Source organism: Peromyscus maniculatus, chromosome 8 (assembly GCF_049852395.1).
Source record: "Peromyscus maniculatus bairdii isolate BWxNUB_F1_BW_parent chromosome 8, HU_Pman_BW_mat_3.1, whole genome shotgun sequence".
In the NCBI taxonomy this organism is placed as follows: domain Eukaryota; kingdom Metazoa; phylum Chordata; class Mammalia; order Rodentia; family Cricetidae; genus Peromyscus; species Peromyscus maniculatus.
The window spans coordinates 97,446,901-97,472,307 of record NC_134859.1 but is presented as its reverse complement, the minus strand read 5'-3'; the positions used below and the strand labels follow the sequence as shown (position 1 = coordinate 97,472,307).

Sequence of the window (25,407 nt, the reverse complement as noted above, 5' to 3'; positions counted from 1 at the left end):
AAGAAATCTGCTGCATTACAAGGAACATGTTGAATTGTACCAAGAATATGTGTATGACAAAATCAAGACTGCAAAATTATGAGGGTTATCTGGCCTGGGATAAATAGCAGCCACTGCCACTATATGAGTTAGAACAAATGGTCACTTAAGTAAACAGTATTTAGATTTAACATTTGTATATTACCTTGTCTGTTTGCTCACATGGCACCATTGCCAAACGAAAATAGTATTATTCTCTTATCAGACAGGTCTGTCTGTGTGTGCATTGAAATGGATGGATTAGTATTGCTATTATTTAAAATTGATCATGGTTTAAATTTTTCCCCTCTTTTTTAATTTAATTAATTTTTTTCCATTTGTTTTACATCTTGACTCATCCCAATTGCAGATTCCCCTCCCCCTTCTCCTCCTAATCCCTCCCCTCTCCCCATCCACTCCTCCTCTGTTTCTGTTCAGGAAGGGGCAGGCCTCTCATGGGTGTCAACAAAGCATGGCATGTCAAGTTGAGGTAGGACTAAGCTTCTCCCTTTGTATTAAGGCTGGGCGAGGCTACCCAGTATGAGGAATAGGTTCCCAAAAGCCAATTCAAGCATTAGGGATAGGCCTTGATCCCACTGCTAGGAGTCCCACAAATAGACCAAGCTATACAACTGTCACACATATGTAGAAGGCCTGGGTCGGTCCCATGAAGGTTCCCTACCTGTAGATCCAGAGTCTGTTAGCTCCTCTGAGCCCAGGTTAGTTGTTTCTGTGGGTTTCCTTGTTCATTATGGCTTAAATTATTGGCTAAAATTCTTTAGAGAGATATGAAATATTTTTCAATAAGATTATCTGCCAGGGACTGGATAGATGGTTCAGTGGTAAATACCACTTGTCGCTCTTTGTAGAGGAACTGGGTTTGATTCCCAGCCACACCTTGTGGCTCATAACTATCTATAACTCCAGTTCCAGGGACTTTGAAGCCTTCTGATTTCTTCTGGCACCAGGCACACATATGGCACACACACATACATGCAGGCAAAACATTCATACGGAAGATATATAAATCTTAAAAAAAGAGAGAGTTTGCTATAGAATATTTTCAGTTTGATTAGAACATTAGAAATATCCCGCTTCATTCTAAGTGTGAGTGTATTAGGGAAGAAATAATTTGAACATAAAATTACCTCAATGCACTTAAATCTGGTATGCTGTCATTGGACCACATAGGAATCTTACTGAACTATTATTCCCTTTCTTCACATGGCAGGAAGAAGAATCGTGGCATGTCCTGATGAAAAATGTATGAACGAACTAGACTTGAATTACTCAATAGATGCGGTGAGAGTCATCTTTAAGGACACATTCTCATATCATTTAAAATTTTCTTGGGGTCAGAGGATCCCTCAAGTAAAAGAACACAAAGACCATTCAGGTAACTTTGCCATTAGGAAATATATATTTATGTAGATATTGCTATATGTCATTAGACCCAAGGGGCACATACAGAAAAAGCAAAATGAATGACACAAGCCCCTATGCTAATTTCCAAGTACCAATGGATTAATCTTTATTAAATTAGACCCACATTTTCTAAAAAATATAATTTTATTGGTATATATTCCTTGTATATAGTGATGGATTTAATAAAAACATTCAGTCAAGCCTGTTGTGTACTTTGACCATATTTCCCCCCCACACCCTTTTCTCCTCTCCCCTTTCTATTATCCCCATTCAGGCTTTTTCTACATTCATGTCATTCACTTATATGTATATATGGTTTTATGTATTTATATAAAATCTAGGTTCTATGAATGAGAGGAATATGATCATTTGTCCTGAGTTTGACTCATTTTGTTTAATATGATGAGCTATTGTATTCATTTTCCTTCAAACTACAACAATTCTTTTTCTTTATGGCTGAATAAAACTTCACTGTATAAAAGTGCATCTACTCACCTGTTGGTCGATGCTTAGACAGGCTCTACCTCCAACTAGTGTGAATAGCGCTGCAGTAAACATAGGTGTTCGAGCCTCTCTGTGATATGTAGATCCAGAGTCCTGGCACAAACTGCAGCTACATGGCTTTTTTATACACATAACAGCTCCACTTTGAGTGTTTTTAGGAGCCTCCATGCTTATTTCAAAGTTATACTTTTAAGTTCACTGTTCCACTAAGAACTTACAGCCTTGCCATGAGTCCAAGACCAACCTGAACTATAGAATGAAATCCTGTTTCAAAAAAACAAAACATTACTTATGTTATTTTTTCTGTTCTTTGCTTCATTAAAACCTTCAAGAAATCTTCTCAGTCATTCCCACCCATTTAAAAATAGCTCAGTGTTTTTTTGTGTTAATGAGTTTATTCTTTGTTTGTTTGTTTTTTGGCACAAACAACAGAAGGAAGCAGCCAAAACAAACATTTAAAAATTGAAATAATATAAAATAGTATGAAAAATAATCAAGAGCTCGTCTTTTATTTTTTTCAAGAGCTAATCTTAAAGGATTTTAACAAAGCAATTTTGGTATGCCCTCTTTGGGCATACTCTACAATCTGAACCTATATGCCTTACCACATACTGTCCTATTGTAGATTTTAAACACATTTTGGATAATTACAGATTTGTATTTATCCTATAGCTAAGACTGTCTAGTCACATAATCGTGGTTGTGTCTTCTTTTCTTGAAGCTCCTTGTGAAACAGTGAACAACAAAATAACTTGTAAAAATTCAATCTTCTGGGAGAAAGGCTTTGTGGCCTTTCAAGCTGCCATTAATGCTGGCATCATAGAGGTGAGTATTAAGTTAAAGGAAACTAATTCCACTATATACTGAGTTTTGATAGGTGGAGATGTGGGTTGTCTTATTTTGTAATTTGGTTATTTTTAGCCACTAAGCATAGTATGCTGAACAACTTCTGTATCCAGACTGTAGTGTCAACGTACTGGTGATGTGAAAATATACATAGTATAGGCACTTTTAAGCAGAGATCCTGGTAAGACAGAGGTTGAAATACAGTCATTATAAGGGTTCAGGGTGTATTGTGGGTTAGTAAATCATGTGCTGCATGAACAATAAAACAGGAGCTATGTAGCTGGAGAATTTCTCTTCAGCTTCTGCCAAGTCCCACCAGTCCTGGAGCCCATTTATAAAATAAATACATAGACGCTTATATTATTTACAAACTGTATGGCCATGGCAGGCTTCTAGTTAACTGTCCTTATATCTTAAATTAACCCATTTTTATTAATCTATAAGTTGCCACGTGGCTTGTGGCTTACTGGTACCTTACATCTTGCTTGTCATGGCAGAGACTGGCAGGTCTTTCCCCCCAGCCTTCCACTTCCCAGAATTCTCCTCTCTCCTTGTCCCACCTATACTACCTGCCTGGCCACTGGCCAATCGGTGTTTATTTATACAGAGCGATATCCACAGCAGAGCTACTCTGATAGAAACTCCAGAGAAGATCTAGTTTGAAGTGTTACTCCAGTTAATTTTAAAAACAAGAGTAAAAATTTTTTTTCTACTGGACTTAAAGTAGAACCTTGGACATTCCAAGAACTACATGCCTTCTTACAGTCTGAGGAAAAGAGCCCAGGGTTGTAATTAGATTAACAATAATAATTTGTTCATTGTGGTGTCTTTTTTTAGATCACAACAAATCATTCAGTGATGGAAGAACTCATGTCAGTTATTGGTTCAAATATGAAGATACTACCTTTTATTGGCCAAGGAGGAGTTACAACGGATTTTTTAATTTTCTTCTGTGTTATCTCCTTTTCTTCATTTATATACTATTTATCAATCAACATTACTCAAGAAAGGCAATACATTACAGCATTGATGGCAATGATGGGACTTCGGGAGTCTGCCTTCTGGTAAACTGCATGTCTGTGATACACCAGTCAGCACTTACAAACAGATTAACTTCACTATGGGGACTCCTTAGACTTGTTTATCCCATACCAGACTTGATACTCTAGAAAACTAGGACGTATGAATGTTTGAAATACATGAACTCACACGCTTGGAAACTGGAATTTTCTCTATCTCTTTGACTTAAAGAAAGCCTGAGTTGCTTCCCATCTTCAGGGCACTAACAACACAGAGTTGTTGTTACTCTTAGTTACTAGTTATTATGTTATGTGAACCAACAACTGTGAGAAGTTAAGAGTTTTTTTTATGTAAAATGAAATATGTATTTCAGATACTATGTTAAAAGTGATGATGATTTGACCCCACTTTATCTTGAGCACTGAGCTTTTCTTAATAGAGACAAGAAAGCAGAGGGGTTAGGACAATGACCAACCCAGTGGGAAGCCGTAGGCTGTCTTCATCTCAGCACTTAGTAGCTACCACCTTGGATGTGTTACTCAAACTCTTTCAACTGCAGTTTTCTCTTCTGTGAAGCTCATAGTTCTACTTCTTGTTGACCGCAGGATTAAATAAAATGTACTTAGAGTGCCTTTCACTGAAGTTGAGAAACATGAACACTCTCTAGATGTCAGTTGATGCAAGTGTAGATGACAGTGCATCATGAAAGGACAGTAGATGTAAGTTAAGAAACCAAGGATCCAGTAGTTAGTGACAAGATTTAAAATAAGATTAGCCAAATGACATATTAGAGACAGGCAGAGAGGTAGAAATGAGCACAGAGTCAGAAGGCAGTAATTTGAATGTCAGGTTTGTCTTTCACAAACTGACCATTATTTTCAGTGTTAAAGATGGTGTGGAGAAGCCAGGCGGTGCTGGCACATGCCTTTAATCCCAGCACTCAGGAGGCAGAGCCAGGCAGATCTCTGTGAGTTCAAGGCCAGTCTGGTCTACAGAGCGAGATCCAGGACAGGTACCAAAACTACACAGAGAAACCCTGTCTGGAATAAAACCAAAAAACCAAAAACCAAAACCAAAACAAAACAAAACAAAAAGATGGTATAGAGACTATGCACAGTTATAGGAACATGCTAGGGTCTGAAGAGAAAAACTATTGCCTAGGAAGAATACACATTTTACTGGCTGGCTTGTGCCAAATTTGTTATTTTTTTCCTAAAATAATGTTCACTATACTAAGTGTGGAAGTAAAGAAGATAGAGGCTGGAGAGATGAATCAGCTGTTTAGAGCACATGCGGCTCTTGAGGACCCAAGTGTGCTTCCCAGCATTCCAGTCTGGTAGCTTCCAAGTGCCTGTAACTAGAGGTCAGGGCAGCTCATGCTTCTGGTCTCCACAGGCACACACACATGTGCACATACTCTCCTCCACACCCACCCACAAAGATACACACATACAACATGTAAAATAAAACACATCTTTGAAAAAAGAAAAGAGATGGCAGGTTTGATACAATGCAGATTTTTTTCTTTTGTACCTTTGTGTATTAAAATCATGTCCATAATATTGAAGAGAATTTGTTCATTATATTTTAAAAGATATTGAAAACTATAAAGAGCCAATGGAAGGTAATACATTAAAAAAAATCTAGTGAGGAGGAGTTTAAAAAATATAAGGGACTTTTTTTCCTCCTTGGAGGAAAGACTGATATTTTATTTGAATGAAATTAACAAGTTTATAGAAGGCAGATAGATGAATAGTTTCAGTATACTGTGAAAAGGGCATTATTAAAATTGAACAGGAGAAACAAGACTTCCTGAAGTTGATGGGATTTTCTACTACAAAAGGAAGCTAGCTGTCCATTGTAGATCTATCACCATGTTATATCCACAAAAATACCCAACTAATTTAATTCTTTAATTTTTTTCCCCAGAGAGGAAATTGAAATGTAAGGAAATTAAACAATTGCTTCTTAACATATTTTGTTATAATGTAACAGAGAAAATTTGGACCTAAGTCTGTGGCATTGCTGGACCCTGTGCAGAGCCCCCTTCTGTCTTTGGCATCAGTAGTAAATACCCCTCTTCATACCCACCTGCTTGGCTGTATTCCCCGTGGATATGCTCTGGGCATTCCTGCACTGAATCATCTATGTCCGCAGCTGGCAAACTACTTTTATGCGGGCTGTGAAGTAGGAGGGGTGTCTTCACTTTCAGAGCTGGGAAGAAAATAAAAAGAGCAGCAATCGTTTAGGGGACATAAAAATCGATTGGAAACTCAAATGCCGTTGTCTACAAACATGTTCTCATTGGGATACAGCCACACATTGGGCATAGATTGTCTGTGATTGCTCTTCTGCCGTGATGGCAGCACTGATGGCAACAAAGGTTGTTTGGCTTGCAAAGCCTAAAATGTGGGCAGTGAGTCTCTTTAGTGCCCATGTTGTTTCCATGACTTCCTTATGAAAGAAGTTGAGCAGAACTGAAAAAGCAGCACAGATTCTTCCTTAAACTCTTCCTAAAATCCTTTCTCCATCACACTCATTGTCCAGTTCATGTCCTTCTAACTTTGTACACTTAGCTACGGTCTCAGTTTCACTCCGTTGCTGTGATAAGCAAACAGCTACCCAGGGAAGGAAAGGATTTACTTGGATTATACTTCCCTGGTCAGAGTCCATCACTGAGGGAAGGCTGGACCATAACTCACAATAAGATCTCAGAGGCAGAAACCATGGAAGAATGCTGTTTGCTGGCTCCTACTCTGGCTTGTGTTTAGCTAGCTTTTTATACAGGACCACCTGCCTTAGGAATGTTGCCACCCACAGTGGATGATGCCTTTCTGCATCACTCAATAGGTTCATGCCTCACAGACATGTCACAGACCAAGCTGATCTAGGCAATTCTGCAACTGAGGCTTCTCCCCTCCCAGAAGACTCTAGTTTCTATCAAGTTGACAGTGTTAACTAAGGCAGCTATTTATTATTGTACACATTTACTTGCTTATTGTCTACTTTACTCTATAGAAGATGAGCTTTAAGCTGGACGGTGGTGGCACACGCCTTTAATCCCAGCATCAGGAGGCAGAGCCAGGCAGATCTCTGTGAGTTCAAGGCCAGCCTGGTCTACAGAGGGAGATCCAGGACAGGCACCAAAACTACACAGAGAAACCCTGTATTGAAAACAACAACAAAAGAATATGAGCTTTAAGATGAGGAAGTTTTCTGATTCATTAAGAATTACCCTTTTAAAAGAAACTCTTGATAAATCACACACTTTAAAATCCATTTTCTTAGTAAGTGGATGAATAGAGTGACTGAGTCATAGCATTTGCACTAATCCTGTGTTTTCTGGCCAGGCTTTCCTGGGGTTTGATGTATGCTGGCTTTATCCTTGTCGTGGCTACTTTGATGTCTCTTATTGTGAAATCTGCCCAAGTTGTCGTCTTAACTGGTTTCATGGTGGTGTTCCTTCTTTTTCTCCTTTATGGCCTGTCTTTGGTAAGTTGGTGAGTTCTTCCTGCCCCGCTTCCCTCCCTCCAATCATGCGTCACTAATTGTGTTTCTGCCTTTCCTGTCCTATGCAGTATTTGCACAAGGCACTATCCATGTAGTATCCAACTGAAAATGATGAGACATACTTTCCAAATACTGTACAGGTCAGCTTTCAGTCCCTAGAGCACACACCCAAGAGAATCAGCTAACAAGAAGAAAATGGTTTGGGTTTTTTCCCCCCATAGTTTTGGAGATCTCAGTCCAGGGTTGGTTGACCCTGTTGCTTTGGCCTGTATCTGGGCAGCATATCATGTTAGCAGTTCATGGCCAGGATGTCAGAAAGAGGAAGAGGCTGGGCTTTCACAATCCCCTTTAAGGGTGAACATCCAATGACAGGAAAGCTTCCCACATGCTCCACTTCTTAAACATTCTACCACCCCTCAGTAGTACCTTGGGCTGAAGACTTGAACATGGGTGCCTTTGGATAACACCCAAACATGAATTTCCTTTTAGTGTGCAAGCCATGGTCCTCAGACCACCATACCAGTTAATTTTTTTTCTCCCCTCAGATAACTTTAGCTTTCCTCATGAGTGTGTTGTTAAAGAAACCTTTTCTCACTGGTTTGGCCGTCTTTCTCCTTACCATCTTTTGGGGAAGTCTGGGATTCACAGCATTGTACAAACATCTTCCTGCCTTTATGGAATGGAGCTTGTGTTTCCTTAGCCCCTTTGCCTTCACGACTGGAATGGCCCAGGTAAGAAGTAAGATCATCGTTTTTTTTTTTCATGTTATTAAAATTCATTTTTATTTATTTGGATGTGGGTGTTTGTGTACACATGCACAGGCATGCTGTGACATTAGAGGTCAGAGGACAACTTGGCAGGTGTCAGTTCTCTCCTTCCACCATGAGGGTTGCAGGGGTCAAACTCAGGCACTTTTACCAGCTGAGCTGTCCTTGCTGTCCCACGATTGTATTTATGTACACAACACTCTAAACACATTCCTTCTATGACTTATATAATATGCACCAAACACTAAAGTTGTCTCCTTATTTTTATAGAGAGAGAAATTTAAGGGATAAGGGACATTTTTGTTTTTCTGTCATTTTTTAATATTTTTTTTTGTAATTTTTAACAATTATAATATGATCACATCATTTCTTCCTTTCCTTCTCCTCCTCCCACCTCTTTCCATGCCCCTCCTTTCAAATTCACAGCCTCTTTTTCTTTATTATTGTTACACACACACACACACACACACACACACACACACACACACACAAATGCATAAAGATATAAATTTAAACTGAATCCTTTTAGTGTTACTTGTATGTATGTGATTTCAGGGCTGACTACTTGATATTGGCTAACCAATTAGGGGGCTCATCCTTTGGGAAGACTCATTCTCTCTCATCATCCTTAGTTGCCTGTAGTTTCTTTGATCAGGGGTGGGGCCCTGTGAGATTTCCCTCTTCTACATCAGTATGCCTATTGATGTTGTCCTTTTTCAGGTCTTATTTAGACATATTTTTGGGGTATAATGAGTGCATTTTCCCTGTCACTTATGGCAGACACACCTCACAGTAATTTTCCTCCTCCTTTGGTTCTTAAAATCTTTCTTCTCTCTCTTCTGTTCCCTAAGCAGTAAGTACAAGTTGTGTTGTATCCATTTCAGTGAAGAAACCCACAATCAGTTGTTGTTTACATTTTGACCAATGTAATTTTCTATAATGGTCTCCATCTGTTGCGAAGAAAAGCATCTTTGATGAGAAGTTAGAGCTGCACGTAACTGTGGGAATAAGGGTAAATATTTAAAATGCAGTTGGGAGCGGTGTTGATTCAGGAAAGTGACAGTTGGAGGTTTTCTGCTGAGATCAATGACCTCACCAGCCCCGAGTAGTTGGCTAGATTTCCTGTACCAGGCATGATTCCCCTCTTGTTGAGTAAGGCTTCAGTCCAATTACAGAGCTGTTGGTTAACACTAAGATATGAATACCGCTATTGCATCTTTAAGGTTGCTTTGCCATGCTGGTCATTGTTGTGGTTAGTAGGCATCACAGCTGGGTAGGACTTTTAGTTGCTTCCCTTTCTTGGCAGCTTTCATACCATTGTCCAGTACTGTGAAAATTAGTCTTCAGGGAGGAGGCTTTCAAGTCAGATCTAGGTCAAATCCTCCCCATCTTGTGTATGAAGTGCATGGTGCTTTTAGCAATAGAGACCTACCTCCAACATCTGGGAGATAGCAGCAATAGCCTGTATTGTTTGGGGAATCTCTTGGACTCCCATAAATGACTTGAAAGGGGGTTTCTTATGACTGGCCCTAAGATTTTTGTTAGTTTATAGCTCTAAATATAGAATGGCATTTGACAGTTGATGTGGCTCAGCTTATACTTTTAACTAAATATTTGTCTGATTTAAGCTTGAGAAACATGAGCCTTAATAGTATCACAAATATTAGAAATTTGAGAATTTGAAAAAAAATTAATTTAATTGGACGTTTCTACATGAAATTAAATCTCTCAAAAAGTTAATTCATGTGAAATCATTGTATGCTATTGAAATTATTCTTCTCTTTTCTGCCCAACTATAAACTACTGGGAGCCATCCCTAATGGTGAACAGGTTCCTAGAGGATGTATGGATTTGGTGAGGGAAGGAGTAACCTAGCCATGATGGTCGGGAGAACCTTGCAGCCTGACTGACTAGCAGCCAGAGTGCTTCTTTATTTATAAAGAATTTAGTAAGCAGGGATAGATTCCTGTTGTTCCAAAACATTGATGATATCATTTTTGGTTTTGGACATGTGTTTCTTGCTCATCTTTTAGTCATCATTAGTAAATTATGACAAAACAGAGTTTTCATTTCTAATCATTTCCCCTCAAGATTTGAAATCATTGATAAACAGAGTTATCATTTTTCCTCATTAACTCATAACCCAGTTTTTAAGACTCTAGAGGCATAGGGCAGCCTGTTCTCAGGCTGGTAGCTCTGGTTGCTTCAAGGATGCTAGACCAAAACAAAATCTTCAAGCCAGCCTAGGCATATTGCCATGTCCCAAGGAATGTATTATTAACTCTTAATGGTCAGAGTGCCCAAGAAAAGTCCTCAGGCCAAAGCTGCTGCAGTTATTATTCAAATTCTGATATAATACAACATTCATATTTTATATCCATCTAAAATTTGTTTATATGTCTAATCCTGGCATTCTTTTGTTCTTTAATCATATGACATCACAGTGACTCTGCATGTGGTAACTTTACTAAGAAAGGGAGGTCTCATTCTTATATCATCTTTCCACTCTATTCTTTGCTCATCAATATAAGTCTCTGTATAGGGCATAAGTAACTTCAGATAATCTAACTTTGTTGCTGTATATGCCAAGTAATTGCCTGAGTGTATAGTGAGAAGAGGCTTGCAATCTGAACTGTGACCAACTCCTCTAGCTCACCAAAACTTTTTGACTTTTTAAAGTTTACTTTGTTTTGAATATCTTGTTCCTGAGTAAGTACAAGGACGAATGTTTCAAGACTGTCTCATAGCCGCATAACGAGACCTCTGGCTTCTTTATGTGTGTCACAACCTCCAAGACATAAGGAAGACCTTGAAGTAGATAAGGATATATATCTCCCTAAAAGCTGGAGGGGTAGTATGATCAGGATTCTCCTGGGGAAGCTTAGAAGCAATACTCCTGGGAGAAGGCATAAATGACGCGTAAGAAAATTTCCATCAATCCAATATCCCCAAATACAAATATTAAAAGTCCCCCCACAGGTGGAGATGGTAACCAAAGGTGGCATGGCGGCTATCCCGAGGCTCAGCTTTGCTGGATCTTTGTCAGGCAGCTGTGCCGGCTTTATGCTTCTGCTGTGCCTATCAGATTAGACTATGCCAACTCACAAACTTTCATTCCTCAAAGTTTTTCACTCTGATATGGAGTGCCCCACTCAGGAACACCTTCACCCTTTATTCCTTTTAATCCTGATGAATTTTTGTATTTGACATGTCTCAAATACCACCTTCCTGGACCTTTTACCTCCTCTGAGGAGAGTTAACCATAGTAGTAGCTGCTATGAATGGCAATAGGCTGAGCTGTATAGAGATATAAATTGTAAATCATTTAACTTTCCCTTTGGTATCTAGCAGAACTAAGACAATAATTATCCATAAAATTTCATTAACCTTTTAAAAACTCTATGCATCTCTTTTTCAGCTTATACATTTGGACTACGATGTGAATTCTCATGTTAATTTGGACTCTCCAAACAACTCATACCTGATCATAGCCATCCTTTTTATGTTGGTTTTGGATGCTTTTCTCTATTTGGTACTGGCATTGTATTTTGACAAAATTTTACTCAGTAAGTAGTAGAATTATTGTAATTTCATACATTTATATTACCTGCATTTACTTAAAGTAACTGTCTATGACAGTGGTTCTCAACCTTTCTAATGCTGTGACCCTTTAATACAGTTTGTCATGTTGTGGTGATCCCCCCACCCAAACCATAACAGTATTTTCATTGCTACTTTATAATTACAATTTTGCTACTGTTATGAATCATAAAGTAAATATCTGATATTTCCAGTGGTCTTAGGTGACCCCTGTGAGAGGGTCATTCGATCCTCAAAGGGGTTGAATTCCACAGGTTGAGAACCACTCGTCTACAATGTATTGAATATAAATGGTATAGCATTTTCTTTTCAAATTTTCTGAAATTATAGGCAACATTTTGAGAATTCCATACCTGTATACAATGAAACATGATCATATCCACTCTCCATTCCACTTCCAACTTCCCCCATGCCCCTCGAAAGATGTTTCCCCTCCTTTATTTTTGTTTTAAATAACCCATTCGTTTCAGTTAGTAGTGCTTCTCTATGCATGGGGGTGGCTCTCCACTGGAGCATGAGAAACCAGTCAGTGACCACACCCCCGTAAATCATGATCCTCCCTTTCCCAGCAACTACGCATTAACACTGCCTCTTCAGAATGGCATGGGGCCTGGGGCTCCTCCATCCCACCTGTGCTGACATTTCGACTGGCTTGGTCTTGTATAGGTCTTATTCAGAAAACTACACCTCATCTTAGCTCATGATTGCAATAGCCACATCATGTCTAGAAGACAGTACTTCATAACACTCCTCCCCATCCTTCAACACTTATGGTCTTTACACCTCTTCTTCCACAACGTTCCCTGAGCCTTGGTGATGGTGGTGTTTATATTGACGTCTCATTTAGGGCTGAACATTCCGCAGCCTCTTACTCTCAGCACTTTATCCAGTTATTTATTGACTGCTCTCCACTGCAAAAAGAAGCTCCTCTGATGAGGGCTGAGTGCAGCCTAGGTCTATGGGTGTGCTGGCTAGTTTTCTGTCAGCTTGATATACTGTGGGCAGTGTTACCCTTGGGCTGATGGGCTTGGGTTCTATAAGAAAACAGTCCAAGGAAGCCCTGGGAATCAAGCCATTAAGCATCACTCTTCCATGGCCTTTGCTTCAGTTTCCATCTCCAGGTTTCTTCCTTGCTTCAGTTCTTGTCCCAAGTTCCCTCAATGATGGACTAATATGTTGTAAGGTAAAACAAACCCTTTCCTCCCCAAGTTACTTTTGGTCGTAGTATTCCAGCAATTGAAACCCTAACTAAGAAAATGGGTATAGACACAAGTATTTAGAAGACAGTTTGACAACATGGCCATTCATCAAAATAACAATACCAGGATTTTCCCTAGGGCCCATGACCTCCAAGTCATAGGTTTTTGACCAGGATTGCAGTACCAGGCATGAAATTTCCTCCTGTGGGGCAGACCTCAAATCCAATTATAAAGTAGCTATTTACCTGCTAATAGCTGTGCCATTATTTCAGTAGATACGTCTTGCTTGCCTTGCTAGTGTTGTAACACACATGGTCCAGTGCTGAGTAAGACCATAGATGTCTTTTCTTCCCTCTGAAACCTGCATCGTACCTTCTGGCACTATGGAAGCTGGCCAGTATGGAGGGAGCTTTTTGAGTAGCTGGGTATTAATTTCTCTATGTCCTTAGCCAAAGTATGTGGTGTCTAGGGTCTTACCATATAGGTAGGGTGGCTGTCTAAAGACAGTGTCAATGCCTTTGTTTTTTTTTTTTTTTTTTTTTTTAAAATCCCTGGGGATTCCCTGACTAATAACTCATAGGAAGATATCTTATGCTTTGTATTTCAATTTTCATTTAATAATTACCCATGTCTTTTGTGGTGACATTGTCTACTCATGCATGGTAATTCCATTTGAACTCTTGACATTAGCTTACTAACTAGTGGGTTTCCATACGGCCCTTTCATAAACCCTTAGTTTTGGTGAACTCACGCATTACTTCCTCCTCCTGCTCTTCTCTCATCCCTGTCTCCCTCCAATCCTTTAGCCCTCCGTATTTCCCTCTTCTTTCATTTTACATGTGTTCTACTATCCTTCTGCTGGTATTTTTTTAGGTTGGGTTGTGAGGTAGCAGAAATATATGTAGCTTTTCTTATCCTCGTCTTTTGGGTTAGCCCCATTTCACTCCCTCATACCTCCCAACCAACGACCCTTCCCTGTTTAAGCCTTTCTACCCTGATAATCCACTTCACCGCTCTCATTTTACCTCTAACCTACTATGCCCCTCCCCTAATGTTTCCCCAAACCCCACCCCTCTCTAGTTTCCTGGCTACTATTTTGCACCAAGTTAAACAAACTAAACAAAACATTTGAAGCTAGGCTCTGCATATGAGAAAGAATATAGGGCATTCCTATGTCTTCCTGAGGTTGAGTTATCTCAGTATAATTTTTTGCAGTTCCATTTGTTTACTTGCAAATTTAATTTTTCTTAGAGCTGAGTAATATTTCATGTTTATATGTACATTTATCCATCACTTTGGTCTTAATAGAATGTTTAAGTTCCTCCTGAAACAAGTCACTCTGCTCTAGAGACTTTTTCTTTTAGTTTACAATGCTGCATTTTTTTTTTCACATTGGAAATACCACATTAGGTGGTATGACGTAAGGTGATAGTGTGGGCTTAGGGTGAGAGTAAAAGAGGTTGATTTGGCATTCTGCACTGAACAGACTGCAATCCTTGAAGTGGTGACTGACCTCATACTTACCTGCCTCCTGTCCATGTAGGCAAGAATGGACATCAACGGTCTCCATTGTTTTTCCTGAAGTCATCTTATTGGCTTCAACACAGAGGAGCTAATCATGTGGTCCTTGAGAATGAAATAGATTCTGAACCTTCACTGGATGACTCATTTGAACCAGTGCCTCCAGAATTCCAGGGAAAAGAAGCCATCAGGTAACAAATAATCACATGGAAGTACAATAGAGAACAGGCCCCAAATCAGGGACCTACCAGGCAAGACAATGATGTACAAAGATTTCCTTCTGAGTCCCTCTGTGCCTACATCCTTTCAGCCCACTGTTCTTACAAAAGGATATTGTTATCCTAGATAGCACTGTATTTTATCCTATATCTGTCATTTATACTTACTAATATCTTTTGGTACAGTAACCACTGTCAACAAATAAGTACTACATCCACACTCTCAGCATCTTCCTTGTCTCTCTTCATGTTTTGCTATGATGTTCTTTTGGTGACAAACAGTGCCACCACCTCTCCCCTATTCTCATACTCTTTCTCTATAATCTGCTTTGTCTCTTTTCACTTACCTTCTTGGTGGATAAGATGAAAACAAAAATATAAGTGATGCAGAAAGGGAGCTAGAGATATTTCAGAAAGACAGGAAGAGATGATCAGACCGTAGGGCACTAATGCCCTGCATCCCCTCCCCCAGAAGCCATGCATGAGCTGTGGTCAGTGCTATGACTTCCAAACAGCTACACATCCCAAAGATCCTTATCTTTATTTGAATTTTGTCTGTAGCCTGCATGATGCTTTGCTTTGAGGTTATATGAAATTAATGCCTGTAGACTGCACAGGATCTGGAACATAGTAGACCTTCAACTCATTGAAAATCTTCTGTATACTTTTTCTTTCTTTAAGACAGGATCTTAGTTTGTAAGCCAGTCTGGCCTGGAACTCACAATGTATCCCAGGCTGGCCTCAGATTCCTAAACTTCCTCCCTTAATTCCAAGTGCTGGGATATGGACATGTGTCACTGCACTTCTACAGACTCTTAAAACCACCTCATCATTTTCTTCTCCTTTCCTCTTCTTCAGAAATTTCAAACATCTTGGGCTCTGCAATTCTTGTTTTCTGTAGGACCAACACTATGTGATAATTAGTGTTGTCATTCCTGCTTTATTACTGAGAACTTGGCCTCTGTGAGTTCAGTATTTGTACCAGAGCTCTAGGTAAATGACACAGATGGGACTTTACTTAGAGTGTTTGACTCCAAAGCTCAAGACTTTCTGCACTGACATGATTCCCTTCACTCACACCATGGGGATCTCTTACCATTGGTTTCTTCTCCAGTCATCTGCTACAATCTGCATGTACAGCTGCATGGAGTCACATGCCAGCTACTCCCTCCACTTATTTTCTATTGAGCTGCAACTTTCAGAGATGCTACATCTCATGGGATGCCCAGGATGCTTCTGACTGTGCCTATGCAAAATAAAGAACCTCCAGGTTTTATCAAACCTCCTCCAATCTCTGTAATTTCCTCAAAACAGTTTTTCTTTTCTGCAGGATCAAAAATCTTAAAAAGGAATATACAGGAAAGCATGGAAAAGTAGAAGCTTTAAGAGGTAATAAAATAAGATTACATTTAACATAGGTGTTTGACTTTGAGACTTGTAAAATTTCAGTAGATGAAGAAGAGATATTACAGACAGCTGGACAAATTTTAAGACTGATTTTATTTTGAAAACTAGTATCCACATACATCTCTGCAGTGAGAAACTGTGAACTGTGGAGACTATAAAATGACTATAGAAGTACTCAATGTAATCTCTTTGAAATAATGTCAGGTCTGGGATTTGACATATATGAAGGCCAGATCACTGCCCTCCTTGGCCATAGTGGAGCTGGGAAAACCACACTGATAAATACACTCTGCGGACTGTCACCCCCAACTACAGGTAAGAGGACACTTATTCAAAGACAAGCTCAAGGGCTAATGAATAAGTTGTGCTTTTCACTAGTTAACTTGCTGTATCATGTCATTAAGACAAACAAATTGGAATTTTCCTTAAATGTTGCACAATATATGCACATGTTGAATTATGTTTCCCCATTAGTAGATACTGTTCTTATGTTTTCATATGTCAGTTGAGAAGCTAAGAAAAGTTTTAGATGTTTCTTTACTTTTATATAATTGCACATATTTGTGAAAATGTTTGCACTTGATACAAATGACTTTATAATTATTCAGTTATTAATTGACATTTCTGTTATATATTAGATGTTATTTTGAACCCCCCTCTCTTGTCTCTATGTGTGTAGTATATGGAGATGTGTGGGTGAGCTTGGTTGGGTGAGGACATGTGGAGGTTGATGCCTTTCTCAATCACTTCTTCACCTAATGGGGTCCTTTGAGTCCAGCTTACAAGACTCCTTCAGGATTCAGATCAGAGACTACATCAAAGTGAAAGGGAACTTGTGATATCTCTAATCTGAGAGTTTACCGAATAATTCACATGCGTGTTTTCCAGTTATGTCTCTTTGTTGTTCTGTTTTCTTCTAATTTTCTTGTGCTAATTGTCTATAAATTCTTAGCTCTAATTCTCTAGTTCCAGCTCCTCCCAACTTCTTGTTCATCTAGCTTAAATACACTTTCTTTCAGGAGGCTTGAAGCAATTACAAGATTCACATCTCATTAGGTTGAGTAATAAGGACAGAGCTATTTGCCATGGCAACACAAAGTTTCAATTTTCAGGACTAAGACTGTGATCAGAGTCTGGTGGCACAGTGCCCAGTTAGATAAGCTTGAGACATAGGTCTTTTATCAGCTGTACTTGGCAAGTGAAGAATTGGCATGATATTTTAGGCTGCTTGTGTTAAGAACCTTGGTTAGACACCTGTGACTTCACCCTAGTTCACTATAAATCTTTTGAAGGGCTTTGATCCAAAAAGGCCAAACATCTGCAGTTTCACTCAAGAATAAAACCTATGAAAGTTCTGCCTGTAATCTGTCCCAACGGCACTTCCTTTGGCCAGTTTGCCCTGCCAGTAAGCCAAGGATGGAGAACAGACCTCTAAATGTCTAACGGTCACATGGAACAATAGATCTAGTTATGATGCATATTCTAGTATACTTTCTATATATCAAAATTACACAGCTAAATGAGAAGTCATCTTCCTGACCATCCTGACAATATGTGTGCCCATCATATTGAGATATAATCATGAGATTACATATACACATTACTTGAAAATGCATGGTAATGGGGAGATATCATAGCTGTTATTGCACAAGTGAAATTACAGATGAAAGCAACAGTTTTCAGTCAGTGATCTGTAAGCTTTGCTGATGGGGTGTCCCATCAGAGAATAATTCCTCTGGTGGGTTGATATCTGAATTACCAATTGCTATAAGCTGTAATTGGGTCACAGCCCACAATAGCTCATGACAATCACTCCTGACATTCACCCTTTTGTTTTAAATTATTTTTTAGTTTAAAAATTCTTTTTATTTTTGGAAATTTTATATATGTGTACAGTGTATCTGGGTCATATCCACCCCACACTTCCACTCTCCAGCACCTCCCTGTCCCACCCCAATTGATTTCCTCTCTTTTTCCCAACTTCAAGCTTCATGTCTTTAAAAAAATACCATAAATTCAAGTAGTGCTATCTATATGCATACGTGTGTGTGTGTGTGTGTGTGTGGTCATCCTTTGGGGCACAGGAAACCTACCCTTAACACACACAGCAAAGTAACTCTGCCTCTCTCAGAAGCCGTTAGCTCTTCAGCTTAAGGTGGGGCACTAGGAGCCCCTCTCCCATCCATGCTGGAAATTTGAAGTCTCTTCATATTGCCTTCATCTTATTCTTTGAGACAAGGTTTTACACTACCGAAGCTCACTGTTTTGACCAGGCTCGGTGATCAATGAGCTCAAAGTGTCTTCCTGTCTCCACCTGTCCTTCCTAGCCATAAGCCTCCAGGTGCATGCTGGCACACTCACACACACTAAAGCTTTATGTGATGCTGGAGATCTAAACCCCAGTTCTCATACCGCATAAGAAACCCTTTACCCTCTGTGTGTTGCAAGCAGGAAAAATATGCTTGAATGAATCTTGTGATTTACCTAATTTACACTTTGTCCTGATGGTAACTCTTTACTTTCTCTGGATAGGTTCCGTCACCATCTATAATCAGACACTTTCAGAAATGGATGACTTGGATGCTGTCACCAAGCTCACTGGAGTTTGTCCACAGTCCAACATACAATTTGGTTTTCTCACCGTGAGAGAAAATCTCAGGCTTTTTGCTAAAATAAAGGGAATTCTGCCACATGAGGTGGAGCAAGAGGTAAATGAACATGTCCACTGTTAGGCAACGATGAAAATGAAATGGGTCACTTGGAAGACGTTGAATATGCTTGTGTTGTCTACATACATCCACTGTCTGAAGTTTGCCACAAAGGGTCTTTATAAAGACAGAAAACTGTGTTTTAAAAGTAAGGTAGTCAGGGTGGTACACACCTGTAATCCCAGCATTTGGGAGGCCAAGGCAGGAATATTGCTGAAGTTTAAGTCAGCCTGGGCTACAGAGGGAGACTTGGTCTCAAAAACAGAACAAACATCTTGGGTTTTAGGCTAAATGTTCTTTGTTTTGTTAGATCCACCGAGTTTTACGGGACTTAGAAATGGAAAATATTCAAGACATTCTTGCTCAGAATTTAAGTGGTGGACAGAAAAGGAAACTGACTTTTGGGATTGCCATTTTAGGAGACCCTCAGGTAAAGTGAACAAAAACCACTCATGAAATCAGATTGGAGACTAAGAAACTATTATATTCGATACATTTGCAAATGGTAAATTTAAGAAAACTTTTAAACACATATACCAATACTTTTACAACTACAGTGTTTTTAGAATCATCTTGTCCCAGAGGGAAAAATGACTCTGTGGCACTTTCTACTGTCCAGGTTTTGCTACTCGATGAGCCAACTGCTGGATTGGATCCACTCTCAAGGCATCGTATATGGAACCTACTGAAAGAGAGGAAACTAGACAGAGTGATTGTCTTCAGTACCCAGTTCATGGATGAGGCCGATATCCTGGCTGGTAACTATAGTTTGTTTTGTTTTTTTTTAATGTTTCAGAGTCAGAAAGTAGGACAAATATGGGTTACAAGCAGGCCCCATAGACACATCTTACTAGCAATAGCCACAGCCAACATAGGAGAATTGCTTTCACCCATTAGAATCTCTGTGTTCCCGATAGAGGGCTTTGTCCCATGGACTGAGTCTTATCCCATCATAGAGAAGTGAAGGTTGTCAAGTATACAGTATTGTCTCAAGCATGCTTTACTCCACATGGATAGATGTCGGCAGGCTTGTAATTCACTATGTACATGCTCAATAACTTTCCTAACTGTGCAGAGAATAAGCAAACATAATTCATCATTTCAGTTACTAGAGTACTTAAGAAGCCTCAGAATGAGTATGTCAATATTCTGGTGTGGCATGCTTCTAAAACGTCATTTGTTTATAGATTTTGATTTTCACATTTATGATCACTGAAAAAAATATCACTCTTTATTAAAATGTATCTTTTTGTTCTTCCCAACCAGACAGGAAGGTGTTTATATCCAGTGGGAGACTGAGGTGTGCAGGCTCTTCTCTGTTCCTGAAGAAGAAATGGGGCATTGGCTATCATCTAAGGTACAGCTCTCAATACTGGAGACAGATGCATGATGAACACACTGGGGACAGGTGTCATTGGTATCAGGTCAAAGTCGATCTACAGCTACAAAGGTGACTTCAAGAGACACGTTAGAACTAACCTATGTGGGCTCTTAGCAAGAACGTAAGATACATGGCATCGTACACACTAAAAATCTACACATTAAAGCAGGTATAAAGAAAGTGTTTGGAAAATGTTTTCATGATACGTTGCTTTCTGAGGATAATTTATTGGTATTTGATCCTTTCTCTCATCCTATTTCAGAGCATGTTTCTTTTCAGGCAGATAATTTCAATACACTATCCTCTCTGATTTCTTTTTTGCCACATTCCTTTTAGGTATCTTTCACTTCAGGATAGTCATATGATTATTATAAATAAATCTTTAAAAATACAATAAAAATAACATCATACTGGAGGTTCAATAGACCCCACAATTACTTTCTTTGATTTCTTAAGCTGGTCAAATCTACAGTACCAGCACTATCCATTATTACAAGTAGATTAAATAATTTCCCTCCAATAAAAGGTATACACATTGGTCTCTGGGAAAGTCTCGATGAAGGTGTTTGTAGTTGTCCTGTTTCTGTCTTATGGAGGATATCTGTTACATCCTACTTCATCACACTCAACTATATATGAACATTACCCATGCATATGTATGTGTCTACGTGTGGGCATGTGCATATGTGCACAGGTGTCCACACAGACCAGATTAGAGCATCAGATACCTGGAGCCAGAGTTACAGGTGATTGTAAGTGGCCAGATGGAGGTGCTCAGAACCAAACCCACATCTTGTGTAAGAGCAGCAATTTCTCTTAACTGCTGATCTATCTGTCCAGTCCATTTACCTGTTCTTGGAGGCTGTTCCTGAATATTTCCTCCTTAATAAATATCCTGTGCTGGAATCCAGAAAGTGCTAATTCAAATGGTTGCTTAATTAATTACTTTGGTCTTGAGTAACTTCATTTGTAAAACAGTAATAATAATACCTATTTTTTAGTTGATGGTAGTTGATGAGTACTTGACAGAGTATAGAGTACTTAACTGAAATAACACAGCTTCACTCTCCCTCACTTCCTCTGAAAATCTCTTGCTTTGCATCATCATACTGCTGCAAGCTATGTTAGGGAAGGGGCTGAATTTCTCCTGCTTGGTGTCTTTGATAATGCTAAGCACAGCACTTCTAAAGCACAGAACAATCTTAAAATTAAATTAGATTTATGTAATCAGTGAAGTGTGATGTTTACACCACTCTGCCATCGCAGTACATTTCAGTAGACATAACGAACAATGGTGTTTCTAAAAACCCCAGTTTTCATAAAGAACTAGGGAGGACAGGGGAATCTATGGTTGATATGTAATATGAATAGAAAATCTCTTAATTAAAAAAGAGTACTACATAGACTATTATCAAAGACTTCAGGTATTACTTGAATAAATTTTGCACAAAATGATAAAATTATCTATCATATATTGAGAATTTACTCCATTAAACACCCAATACTATCTCATAAATACTGTTACAGTCTACCTGTTTAGGTTGATTTAAGATCTGGGTATTATTTTATCTCACAGATAAGAATTCTGATACTCAGAGATGGTGACCAGCTCACCTAGACTCTGGGGCCTGTATAATATGATGTCAATGCCATATTTTTAATGACAACAGATTATCTCCATCTTGCTTTTACCAAGTTCAAGTGATTGCAGAGCTCATGCATAACTGAAAAAGGAGATTTCATTACTGGGTTTTCTTAGTAGATGGTGCTCACATTTACTTTACCCCAGCCAGGATTTGGTCAATTATTTCTTTCCTTCCAATGACAGTTCTTGAATTACCTTAAATGAATCTAGTCTTCCCTTTTACCAGTTACTTTGCTATGTTGTGCAGATTATTTGAATTACATTAGTATCACTGCATCTAGTTCCTCTCTGTAAATTACACAATTTTGTCTTATAAGTATTCATAAAGTGGCAAACATACTACATATGTTTTTAGAGTCAGTGTTAGGCAGAATAACTTTATCTTACTCTTTCTGAATATTAGTTTGCATCTGAATGACATATGTGAGCCAGAGAGTATAACATCACTGGTCAAAAAGCACATCCCTGATGCCAGACTGACTGCACAAAGTGAAGAAAGACTTGTCTATATCCTGCCCCTGGAAAGGACAAACAAATTTCCAGGTAATCCTGAACAAGTTACATTGCTCTTCAGCTTTCTCACGTTCGTAAAGGAAATGGCTGTTATACCTTTATGGGTCCGTCCTGATGGTTAAATTATTATGCAAAACATTTAAGCACATTATTAAATATCTATAATGCATAAAGGGACTGTGTCTGACATGTGGTTACTGTGGTGTTTCTCCAGCTCTAAGATATCAATAAGTAGGACTTGTGAGCATAAGACAAAAAGAATGAGTCCTGTTGTTTCACATCATGATCCAGCCTCACATCAGAATATCAGAAATGGCAGCGTTCTTTCATTTAAGAATCATATCTATTAAGGATCATTTAATCATAACAACAGACATAATAAGAGCACCACATGTGGTTGGGAGGGGTTGGAGAGGAGAGCTGGGGAGTGAATATGATCAAAATATGTTATATTCACCTATGAATTCTCAAAGAATAAATAAAATTTATATATTAATAATGGAAGAGATGAACTCATCTTGGAAGCAGGGACATGATTTAGTCTTAGATATACACACAATGTATTTGAGATAAATATCATTCTGAAGACTTTATGAAGATTGAACAACATGGTTTACTTGACTATCTTTTAAAATGCATTCCAAACTGCTGAATCATTTAGACCAGTGGTTCTCAAACTTCCTAATGCTGTGACCCTTTAATACACTTCTTCATGTTGTGGTGATCTCTAATCATAAAATTATTTTCATTTCTACTTCATAACTGTAATTTTGCTACTGTTATAAATTGTAGTGTAAATCTAATATGCAGGATATCTGATCTTTGACCCTTGTTGGGTCAACACCCACAGGTTGAGAACCACTGATTTAGATACCAACTGAAGAGTGAATTTAAGAAAGTAGGAGCACTTATCTATTTTTCTTTAGCATATAATTAAGATAGCTTCAATTCCCAACATCATTTTAAAATTCTCAAAATGGCCTGCTAATCTTTCACATGGATGTACCCTATATCAGTGTCTCTGAGTAATTCTCATACCAGGTTAAGAAGAAAAAGGAGGAAGAAAGGTGTGGGAAGCCAGCTCCCACCATTTGAAGAGTTCTTAGGAGGAGGAGAGAGGGATAAGAAATATCAGGTAGAAAGAGGCTTAGAGGATGAGAAGAAAGACAGAGACACAGGATAGCCTTGGGAGGGCCTGGAACACTATCCAACTGCCTCTTCCATTTATTCGAAGGGGCTTTTTATAACAGTGCCAAGGGGTGGGGTAAAAGGCCTCTCCCTTGCAAGATCAAAGCACACCACACAGCCAAGTGTAGACCCTTCCAAATACCTGGCAACCACACCCATGGCCAAATCATTTCCTTATACAGCCCTGCTGGGTAAAGCAAGCTCAGATTCTCTGACCCTGAGTAATTTCTCACTAGAGAGCCTCTGTGGGCCACCACAGGAAGGGAGAGAGGAAAGGAGAGATAAAGAGAGAGGAGGGGTAGGTGAGAGAGAGAGAATGTAAGTGAACAGAATGTCTTTCAGGGGAAGCACAAAGGTACGCTACGTCCTTTGTCCTTTCTTTAATTTGTACTTTTCAGAGTTCACGGGAATTACTTATTTCTGTAAGCATCAGTGTTTTCACGTTGGTTATTGTGGTGGTTTGAAAGAAAATGGCCCCCAAAGGGAGTGGCACTATTAGCAGATGTGGCTTTGTTGGAGTAGGTGTGGCCTTGTTGTAGGAAGTGTGTCACTGTGGAGGTGGGCTTTGAGGTTTCCTATATGTTCAAGCCATGCCCAATCTCAGAGACCACTTCCTGTTGCCTGCAAGCCAAGATGTAGGACACTTGGCTACCTCTCCAGCACCATGTCTGCCTGCTTGCCTCCATGTCACATCATAACGACAACGGACTAAACATCTGAAAATGTAAGCCACTGCAATGAAATGTTTTCCCTTTATAAGAGTTGCTGTGGTCTTGGTATCTCTTCACAGCAACAGAAACCCTAACTGAGACAGTTATTATAGTTTCTTAACTAATCTTAGCCTGAAAGAATAAATTTTTATTCTCTTGATACTAATCTTTGATCAGAGCTTAGAATTAACTCCCCCGCCCCCGCCCCACCATAAGAGAATTTAAAATAGAATGAAAGGGGTTAGAGAGAGGGCTCAGCAATTGAGAGTACTCGTCACTACTCTTCCAGGGGCCCCACGTTCACTTCCTAGCACCCAGGTCAGGCAGCTCACAGCTACCTGTAGCTCCAGCTGTAGGAGAACTCCTCGGGACCCCATGGTCTCTCTCGTCTCTGTCTCTCTCTGTCTCTGTCTCTCTCTCTCTCTCTCACACACACACACATACACACACCTAAAATTTTGAAATTTAAAAATACATAACATTTTTTATGTATATGAGTGCTTTACCCACCTGCATACCTGTGCACCATGTGTATGCATGATGTCCCTGGAAGCCAGAAAAGGGCCTCAGGTCCCCCAGACCTGGGGTTATAGGTGGTTGTGAGCTGTCATGTGGGTGCTGGGAACAGAATCTGGGGGCTCTGCAAGAGCAGCATGTACTCTTAACTACTTAATCATCTCTTCAGCCTTTGGAATTAAAAAGTTTTAAACACATCAATCTTTTAAAAAAAACTGAGTAGTTTTCTAAGTATGGAAGCATAAATATTTCTGTTATACTTGGATACTGAAGAAACCGTGGAAACTAATATATTCTATAGTTATGTTTTATAAATTAAGTGACCATTGATATCAGTTTTTGATAAAAGTACATGTAGCTTATCAATATTTTCTCACTTTGAAAGATATTATTTACTGCCTTGTTATAAGTTATACTGTAATCTACTATGTGCCTACTTTTAGACCTTTACCGGGATCTTGATAGGTGTTCTAACCAAGGCATTGAGAATTATGGTGTTTCCATGACAACTCTGAATGAAGTGTTCCTGAAATTAGAAGGGAAGTCAATGGTTGATGAATCAGGTAAGAGAGAAGATGCAGAAAGGAGGGGAGCTTTGAGTAAGATGATATGCATGCCTTTCTTTGTTGGTACTAGCCTTGGGAAAAAAAGTAGAGAAGAAATATAGACTTAGAGGAGATGGCAATGTACCACACTAGGTCCACATAGAAT

The 25,407-nt window shown here is 39.1% G+C and overlaps 1 protein-coding gene across 12 annotated transcripts in view; it reads left to right on the top strand.

Annotated features, from left to right (window-relative positions):
- The window catches only part of Abca9 (ATP binding cassette subfamily A member 9), a 70,808-nt gene that overhangs the window by 7,243 nt on the left and 38,158 nt on the right, over positions 1-25,407 (top strand). For all 12 annotated transcript variants that reach the window (XM_076543646.1, XM_015993886.3, XM_076543645.1 and 9 more), the window contains 15 exons: positions 1,250-1,414; positions 2,669-2,772; positions 3,631-3,857; positions 7,164-7,305; positions 7,869-8,054; positions 11,509-11,656; positions 14,433-14,601; positions 15,959-16,017; positions 16,240-16,350; positions 18,568-18,743; positions 19,054-19,173; positions 19,363-19,501; positions 20,010-20,100; positions 22,173-22,312; positions 25,140-25,259. In XM_076543646.1, the coding sequence (XP_076399761.1) occupies positions 1,250-1,414; positions 2,669-2,772; positions 3,631-3,857; positions 7,164-7,305; positions 7,869-8,054; positions 11,509-11,656; positions 14,433-14,601; positions 15,959-16,017; positions 16,240-16,350; positions 18,568-18,743; positions 19,054-19,173; positions 19,363-19,501; positions 20,010-20,100; positions 22,173-22,312; positions 25,140-25,259 (2,097 nt within the window). The remainder of the gene's footprint in view (positions 1-1,249; positions 1,415-2,668; positions 2,773-3,630; positions 3,858-7,163; positions 7,306-7,868; positions 8,055-11,508; positions 11,657-14,432; positions 14,602-15,958; positions 16,018-16,239; positions 16,351-18,567; positions 18,744-19,053; positions 19,174-19,362; positions 19,502-20,009; positions 20,101-22,172; positions 22,313-25,139; positions 25,260-25,407) is intronic.